Genomic DNA, 9,442 nt, shown 5'->3' with positions numbered 1-9,442 from the left:
ATAGGGTCGTATATAGAAGAATTATGGTGTGAAGAAATCATGATAGCCATGCATTTGCATGATCCATAATGATTTTAAAAACGTTTCGATTTTTTTTTTTTCAATCTTTGAACAATTACACTGGGGAACAATTTGGAAAATATTTTTTTTGAGTTTAGTTTTTGAGCTGTTTTATGATTAATTAGGCGTGGCGATTTCAAAACTGTATTTACTTTTCCTTTACAGCGTCAAGTTTTTCTCTGCAACTTAAAAAAAATGTGACTGCTGTCCGCGGCATTGAACATGGATCGAGGACCGGATCTATAAATTTCCTGCAACAAAGTTTGTAGGGCTTCTCCTAGAGGCCAGCAGGATACATTTTCAACGTTAATAAGCTAGTTTAGTTTAAAGCTAGTTAAAGCAGCGTTATAAGCTAGTTTTACTTAGTGCTAGTTTTTTTGTTTTTTTTTTTTCCAAATTTTTTGTCTATTTCATCGAGACTTTGGGACCTTTTAGGCTGTGAGACCCCCCCCCCTCCCAAACTGCACAGTCTATGGGTACGAAGATCCACGCCTGCATGGAACATAGGAAGCACGATTGTTCTTCTAAGCATTAAACCTCACGATCAAGGAAATTCGAAAAAAAAAACTGGTAGCATTTCGAAGAGCATAGTACTCGTGGCCCCGTTTTCGAAATATGAGGCCTTAAAGTTTGCCGAAATTTTAAGTAAATTCGCCAAATTTAGCGAGTTTCTTTCGAAACTGGAATGTACGGCACGAATTTAACATCTACACCTGACAACAGCGCCTTGCAATGTTTTGTTATTTTTGGACAAAAGGCACGAAAGATGTTATAAGTAAATTCTTTACTCAAGGGTATCTACCGGGGGGGGGGGGGAGTCGTGGCACAGACTGCTCCATTAACATTTTAAGGGGGTTGCTTGCAGGGGTATTCTTTTTTCGTCTGGGGGGAGAGTGGCTTTTGTTTTTGTGAGGCCTTCTAGGTACTAGAGGGGGGGGGGGTAGCACTATCGTACCGTACGGCCAACGGAAGAAGGAAGCTGGTGAGAGCTCTTCTAGAAAGTGGTTCACAAAATTCTCACATATTAAAGAGAACTGTAGTAGAAATGGGTCTTAAACCTATGGCAAGAAGAAATTTAGCCCACTCCGTTTTCGGCGGTGGAACAACAAGTGTGAAAGACCATGGCCTTTGCAAAAATCCACCATTCCCAGATTAGAGTTGATGGCCTGTTGCATAGGAGTTCGCCTTAATACTGCAGTAAGAGAAGCATTAAACTTGCCTGATGTCCGAAATATTTATTGGACTGATTCTTCAACAGCTTTACATTGGATACGAGTGGATAACCGATGGGGAACGTTCGTATAAGAAAGTTTTCGTCAATAGAAGATTGGAGACACGTCCCAAGTGATAAGAATGCAGCAGACCTACCCTCAAGAGAATGCTCTATCAAATCGTTCATTAAAGGTAAATGGTGGGAGGGACCAGAGTGGCTTAAAAACTCCAAAGAAGACTGGTTTTTCCTGAAGATCCAGTAGATAGAGAGTTAATCTTAGGAGAAAGAAAGAAGACCTTAATCCTTCTAGATACCTCCGTAACTGATAGTAATGAGTTTTTAGAACGTCTTTGTAGCTACTCAGAAATCGTTAAAATATTAGCTTGGATACGGAGGTTTATCAATAATTGTCTGAAGTCTAATCTGAAGATTGTAGGTGAACTGGGAGTCGGTGAGCAGGAGGCCGCGGAGAAGAAACTCCTATTGATTGTCCAAAAAGAAACCTTTAAAGAAGGAGAATCTCAAGAGTCGTTGAAAACTCTCTGTACGTTCATAGATGACGAAGGACTTATTAGACTCAAAACGAAAATCACGAGAAGAAAAGATGATGAAGAGTTTTTATGCCCTATTGTGTTGCCTTCAAATCACAGTGTAGTACAGAAGCTGATACAAGAGCGCCATTTACAGATGATGCACGCAGGAGCACAGTCCGTATTGTGTTGCATTAGGCAGAACTTCTGGATTCTAAAGGGGAGGAAAACCGTGCAGCGTGTGATGGCACACTGTGCTCGATGTAGGAGACATGCTGCACAAGGAGTACAGTCCATACCAATACCTCTGCCAGAAGATAGAATCAGAGATGCTTTGGCTTTCGAAGTTGTTGGCATAGATGAAGCAGGACTACTACACTTGAAAAATGGTACTTAAGTTTGGATTCTACTGTTTACGTGCGCGGTGTATCGCGCCGTACACCTCGAAATAATACAAAGCCTATCGACTAACTGGTTTGTGATGGGACTGAGAAGATTTATCGCCAGACGTGGTCGGCCTAAACTAATATACAGCGATAACGGAAGCAATTTTGTAGGGACTGAAAATCTTATGAAGAAAATAGATTGGTCCCGAATCATTCATGATGCATCTATATCTAGAATAAAATGGAAATTCAACCCGCCGTCAGCTCCCTGGTGGGGAGGATTGTTCGCACAGTAAAGGATCTATTGCGAAGAGTGTTGGGAAAAGCTTCTATCGAGTATGAAGAGATGCTCACGATTTTGTGTGACGTGGAAGCGGTCATTAATGCAAGATCATTAACGTATTTATCCGAGGATCCACAGTATTTAGTGCCACTTACACCATCTATGTTTATTCAGGATATTAGGACGGTGGGAGTGCCTGATTTGGATCATTTAGACACAACTAATCTATCAAGAAGGCTAAGGTATCAACAGCGATTACGTAATGAATTCCGGAGGAGTTTCAGGGACGAATACCTCGGACTTCTGGTTCAATCGCCTGTACGTAATAAACATCTCATACGAGAAATCAAAGTTGGTGATATCGTTATTGTGAAATGTGACAACAGAAAGAGATTGGATTGGCCTCTAGGACGCGTTATAGACGTATTTCCTGGACAGGGTGATTTTGTTAGAGTGGTGAAGTTAAAAACTGAAATGGGAGAATTAACCAGACCAGTGCAGGAATTGTGTCCTATGGAGATTGCTTATGACGATGAGCTGGTGAAAAGTAACAAGGCTACACTAGAAAAAACTGTTTCTAAGATTTTACATGTGCCTGACAACGATAGTATTGAGACTGAAAAGGACGATATTAAAACTGTACCTAAATGTGTTACCAGCAGATATGGCAGAAAAGTTGTGCCACCAAAGATTTTTGACATTTAACAGAAAATTTATAGTTAAATTTGTTTTCACGTGTGTGTAGTTATAATACCTATGATATAACAGTAAGATTAACTGCTTAGAGACTTTAATTTTATTTTGAGGTTGAAGTTGGTAACATGAAACTGTTTAATTTTTAATGAGTTTTTTTGATTTTTATCTATCAGGTATGAAATAAAAAAAAATCAAAAGGTGGGAGGATGTGGCGAGCCTTTACTTTTATATTCGTCTGTTAAGAGTTTGCCCGTGTGGCAACAGCTGATGTATTTTGTCGAGAACAGTTTAAAAATAAATGATGGTAGTGGAACAATAAATATTGTTGTGTGGAAAATTATTGAATAAAGTAGTACTAACCTGTCATTTATATAAGGACACAACATTTTGATCTTCTGACAGAGGTATTGGTATGGACTGTACTCCTTGTGCAGCATGCCTCCTACATCGAACACAGTGTGCTATCACACGCTGCACGGTTTTCCTCCCCTTTAGAATCCAGAAGTTCTGCCTAATGCAACACAATACGGAATGAGCTCCTGCGTGCATCATCTGTAAATGACGCTCTTGTATCAGCTTCTGTACTACACTGTGATTTGAAGGCAACACAATAGGGCATAAAAACTCTTCATCATCTTTTCTTCTCGTGATTTTCGTTTTGAGTCTAATAAGTCCTTCGTCATCTATGAACGTACAGAGAGTTTTCAACGGGCCTTGAGATTCTCCTTCTTTAAAGGTTTCTTTTTGGACAATCAATAGGAGTTTCTTCTCCGCGGCCTCCTGTTCACCGACTCTTAGTTCGCCTACAATCTTCAGATTAGACTTCAGACAATTATTGATAAACCTCCGTATCCAAGCTAATATTTTAACGATTTTTGAGTAGCTAGAAAAACGTTCTAAAAACTCATTACTATCAGTTACGGAGGTATCTAGAAGGATTAAGGTCTTCTTTCTTTCTCCTAAGATTAACTCTCTATCTACTGGATCTTCAGGAAAAAACCAGTCTTCTTTGGAGTTTTTAAGCCACTCTGGTCCCTCCCACCATTTACCTTTAATGAACGATTTGATAGAGCATTCTCTTGAGGGTAGGTCTGCTGCATTCTTATCACTTGGGACGTGTCTCCAATCTTCTATTGACGAAAACTTTCTTATACGAGCGTTCCCCATCGGTTATCCACTCGTATCCAATGTAAAGCTGTTGAAGAATCAGTCCAATAAATATTTCGGACATCAGGCAAGTTTAATGCTTCTCTTACTGCAGTATTAAGGCGAACTCCTATGCAACAGGCCATCAACTCTAATCTGGGAATGGTGGATTTTTGCAAAGGCCATGGTCTTTCACACTTGTTGTTCCACCGCCGAAAACGGAGTGGGCTAAATTTCTTCTTGCCATAGGTTTAAGACCCATTTCTACTACAGTTCTCTTTAATATGTGAGAATTTTGTGAGTCACTTTCTAGAAGAGCTCTCACCAGCTTCCTTCTTCCGTTGGCCATACGGAACGATAGTGCTACCCCCCCCCCCTCCAAAACCTAGAAGGCCTCACAAAAACAAAAGCCACTCTCCCTCCAGACGAAAAAAGAATACCCCTGCAAGCAACCCCCTTAAAATTTTAATGGAGCGGACATCAGGCAAGTTTAATGCTTCTCTTACTGCAGTATTAAGGCGAACACCTATGCAACAGGCCATCAACTCTAATCTCGGAATGGTGGATTTTTGCAAAGGCGCCACCCTACTCTTGGCTTGAATGAAACTCAGCTTGACTTCATTATCGACCACACTTCTAAGAAATATAACAGTGCTGTAGGCTGATTTACTCGCATCACAAAAAACCTGCAGGCTTTAATTTTCTTTAGGAACAGAGCAATGAATATATCTAGGAATTTTAACTTTTGACAGGCTCTTTAAGTCTTCTATGCAATTTTCAAATTTTTTCCAAAGATCCACTGGTCATATTTCATCCCATCCAAACTTTAGTGTCCAACTTTCCTGTACAATAAGTTTCAAACGGACGGTCACTGGACACAACACACCTATCGGATCAAAAATTCTATGTACTGCAGAAAGTATATCTCTTCTGGTGATAAATTCTCCTTTCAAATTAATATTTTCTACATTGCAAAATAGAACGTCTGCATGATTATCCCACAATAGACCAAGAACAGGTATAGGTTTTACCATATCGTTTGTAAGTGTTATAGAGGTATGTTCCCAACCCCTTAAATCGAAACAGCTGTTAGATAACATCTCTTTGTCTTTTCGAATAAATTTCATGAGTTCCTCCTCGTCGGATACGGAGGTGATACAATTATCTACGTAAAAGGATTTCTCTAATTTTCTTACAGTTTCTGGAAAACGAAGTTTATTCTCATCCAACACCAATTTCAAAACAGCTATTAGAAGAAACGGACTGCTAGTTAGTTCAAATACTACACGTCGATGACGGTATACTTTAAATTTTCTTCCTGGATAATCCTCCCACCACAAGAATCGTAAGTAGTCTTGGTCCTCCTCAGCTACAGATATCTGTAAGAAAGCTTTTCTGATATCTGAAACAACTCCAATTTCTCTTTTCCGGAACCTCATCAATAATGGAGGAACTTCCTCTATCAAATTAGGCCCCTTTTCTAAGCATTGATTTAGAGAAAAGGAGTTCTTTGATTTGCAAGATGCATCAAACACAGGACGCACATTCGTGGTGGAATCTTTCTTAAACACGCCTCTGTGAGGTAAGTAATGTGCGTCATTTTTTAGTTCATCTGTAGGTACTTCTTCAATGATATTTTCGTTGAGCCATTCCTTAAACACATTGTCATAATCAGCAAAACGACCTTCTTTAATAAGTTTCTGCGTAGTGATAAGGCATCTTTTCTCAGCAATTTCTTTGTTTTCAGCTAAAACTTCTTTGTTTTCCAGCCATGGCAATCTGACTACGTAGCGCCCCTTCGAATCCTTCTTCACGGTTTCTACAAAGTGCTTCATAACAGTTTGTCTTTCTTCGGCTTTCGATTTCGTTTCAATAGCATCCCTAATATCTATCGTTTCTAAGTTCCACAGATCAGTCACCGAAGCAAAAACAATGATGTGGTGAGAAATGCAGAAGCATCATCAAAAGTAGATCCACGAACCTTTCCCGTTACTAGCCAAGCCTAAGTGGGTTTCACAAGCAATTAATCCACATTGAAGATGCTCCATCTTTCCAGTGAATAACTCTCCACAAAAGTCCGCTCCAATTAATAACTCTATGTCCGGCAGTCCTTTTCCAGAGTCCGTAATCCATATCTTTTTCTTAGATAATTCTACATCCCAAGGTCCTCTTTTAAGCCTCGGAACTTCTCCACATATAGTCTGCTGATCCAAAACTTGTATATCCAGATAAAACGTTCCATTTAGAGGTTTAAGAGTGATTTTGTAACGGCCATGGTCTTTCACACTTGTTGTTCCACCGCCGAAAACGGAGTGGGCTAAATTTCTTCTTGCCATAGGTTTAAGACCCATTTCTACTACAGTTATCTTCAATATGTGAGAATTTTGTGAGCCACTATCTAGAAGAGCTCTCACCAGCTTCCTTTTTCCGTTGGCCTCAATATTTACAAGGGTATTCTGTAGAAGAACTTCATTACCCTCTTTGGCGACCAACACCTTACTCGTATCAATAATTGGTTCGCTCGCTGTTTCCTCCCTTTTATTTACTGGCAACTCGAAACACATAATGGTGTGATGCCGTTTGGAACACATCATGCACTTGACCTTTGATTTGCATTCTTTGGCCCTGTGGTTTGCCTTGAAACAAACATAGCAGGCTTTTTTATTGCCCACCGCTTTTTTCTTCTTATCTAATGACCAGCTTTGCGCGAGATAGCAATCTCTACTCTCATGAATCTTGTCGCAGAATACGCACTTGTCCCAGGACGACTGTCTTTTGGATTGGTCACTTGAAACCAGAGTGCTGGCGGTAGGAATGACCTCTTCGTCGTTTTGCGCTTTTTTTAACTTCCACCGTTCACGGGTTCCATCGAATCCATTTCTAGCTAGTTGTAACCGCTCTTCCCCCTCTACCTCGCGTTTCAAAAATGAGAGCAAATTCCTTAGCTTGCTTCCATAACTACCAGAAGCTTCATTTTCTTCATATGCCTGTGTTGGATTCCGCAGCAAAACTCTCAGCACATCCTCGGGAATGCAAGATTCTACTAGGGGAAACATAATTGATTCATACTTCTCACTTGTCAAGCCTAACGATTCCAACGATCTGAGATGGGACTCTAACTTGTCATATAATTTTGCAACATCAAAATTTCTTCTCTTTTCTGTCGCATTTTTCACTACAAGATACAATAATTCACGGACATAGTATTCGATTAACAACTCTTCTCTTCCAAATCTACTTTTCAGTGCGTCGATAGCCTTTCCATAGTTTTCCACTGTAGGCGGAAAACTTTCAATGACTTCACGAGCTCGGCTACCCGGTGAAATGCACTGTAGCAAATACTGGAATTTGTCTTCTTCAGCTAGCTCACTGTCGCTATGTATTCTTTGGAACTGACTCCAAAAACCTAAGTAATCCTTCAGGTCTCCGCTAAAATGTGACAGTTCAATTTTTGGAAGACGCATTCTACATTTTGTGTTTGGCGAAGAAACGACCGAACCCGCACCAACCGCCAAAACTTGATTACTGAAATAAGTTTCCCATTCCGTTCTCGCCGCATCCATTTTTTTGATTATATTCTTCAATTTTTTTATATTCCGTTTCAAGTTCTTTATCTGTTCCCGTTTCGTTCAAAATTAATTCATCACATTCCTTTATTTTATCATGAACTCTTTCTAACGTAGCGCATTGAACTTTAATATTTTTACCATCAGGCATTTCTTTACCTAATTCGTTGAATAGGCATCCTACAGTTTTTGTAAAAGTCATCCGTAATGATTTCCGTTTCCTGATAGCTTCTTCCATTTTACTATTTCTAGACGGTTTGTCTCTATTATATATTATTTCAATAACCTGTGTCATCGGATCACGTCCTCGGTCACCAAAATGTTGTGTCCTTATATAAATGACAGGTTAGTACTACTTTATTCAATAATTTTCCACACAACAATATTTATTGTTCCACTACCATCATTTATTTTTAAACTGTTCTCCCCAAAATACATCAGCTGTTGCCACACGGGCAAACTCTTAACAGACGAATATAAAAGTAAAGGCTCGCCACATCAGGCACCACGCTTTACTTATGTGTGTTAAAGTTTTGAACCACTATCAAACTTAACAAATAGAAAGTTTTTCCAGAGAAACGACAACTTTAAAACAAGTTTGAGCTTAAGTTGTATCTCATGATTGGTGGCATATTGTATCATGCCCAAGTAGTGTGGTGCACTAAACTGAAAATGAATAAGTGATTGTAGTTTGGTTGAAACAAAACCTGTAAAAGTTATTCCAGTATTTTTAAAAATAAATAAATAACATGCAATAGGTTGTGTATTTACGTTATAGCCACTTTTAGCTGTAGTGAGATTTTGTTAGGACGACAGTGACCGCTATAATGAACGTCGACTATATTAATAGTTTTTAAGACTAAAAATATCTATTTCCATCTATCCATGTGGAATTTTCGATATCGATAATTTTGAAGTTCATATTACACTTCAAAATTATTTACAACGAACTACGCGTTGTTTTTTTTCACTTAAGAATTTAATGTTTCTTTCCATTTTAATATAAAAAATTAATATTTTTCCTTGCAGTGGTCGGACAATAAAAATTCATGTGTTGATAACATATAGTAAAGAAATTACGTAGAGAGGCCCCGTTATACTAATAGGGGAAAGAACGGAAGTTGCACCGCTGTATCCCAAGATCATTAGCTTCTTGCTAAATTTCTTGAGATACATTTTGATTCAAAACATTCCATTTTTGTATCTCAACTGGTTGTTAATTTAAACCAATATTGTTGCAAGTTTATTAGGCACGTTTTCGAAGTTGCATTACAACATGAATTAAAATGTAAACCAATCAGCTAGCTACTTTATTTGGTTGGTATCATAACCCCACCCATACTTACACCGCTTTATCCCATAATTCCGGCTTCAATTTCATCTCCTTTTTACCACAGACGGGACCTCTCTATGTAAATTTCTTTACTCTGTGATTGATAATAACTTTTTAAAAAAAAATGATTTATGAACATTTTACTTCAAGAGCAAAGACTATCCATTTTACTATATATATATACTGTATGAGCTCAAATTACCCTTTTTCTTGTACTTATTCATAACAA

At 38.7% G+C, this 9,442-nt stretch overlaps 3 protein-coding genes across 3 annotated transcripts; 1 reads left to right on the top strand and 2 right to left on the bottom strand.

The window, feature by feature from the left end:
• Nucleotides 1-2,430: 2,430 nt before the first annotated feature.
• Nucleotides 2,431-3,177, top strand: LOC129222566 (uncharacterized). Its single transcript, XM_054857080.1, has one exon. The coding sequence runs from the start codon at nt 2,431-2,433 to the stop codon at nt 3,175-3,177; it is 747 nt and encodes a 248-aa protein (XP_054713055.1).
• A 1,940-nt stretch (nt 3,178-5,117) lies between these two features.
• On the bottom strand, nt 5,118-6,149 carry LOC129222564 (uncharacterized). The gene has a single exon (XM_054857079.1). It carries the CDS (start codon nt 6,147-6,149, stop codon nt 5,118-5,120), a length of 1,032 nt encoding a protein of 343 aa, XP_054713054.1.
• Nucleotides 6,150-6,275: 126 nt separating this feature from the next.
• Nucleotides 6,276-7,778, bottom strand: LOC129222563 (uncharacterized). The gene has a single exon (XM_054857078.1). It carries the CDS (start codon nt 7,776-7,778, stop codon nt 6,276-6,278), a length of 1,503 nt encoding a protein of 500 aa, XP_054713053.1.
• Nucleotides 7,779-9,442: the final 1,664 nt, after the last annotated feature.

The sequence above is a fragment of the Uloborus diversus genome, chromosome 5, assembly GCF_026930045.1.
Source record: "Uloborus diversus isolate 005 chromosome 5, Udiv.v.3.1, whole genome shotgun sequence".
NCBI classification, from domain to species: Eukaryota; Metazoa; Arthropoda; class Arachnida; order Araneae; family Uloboridae; genus Uloborus; species Uloborus diversus.
The sequence above is the reverse complement of the archived record's forward strand: the minus strand, read 5'-3'. Positions and strand labels throughout refer to the sequence as shown.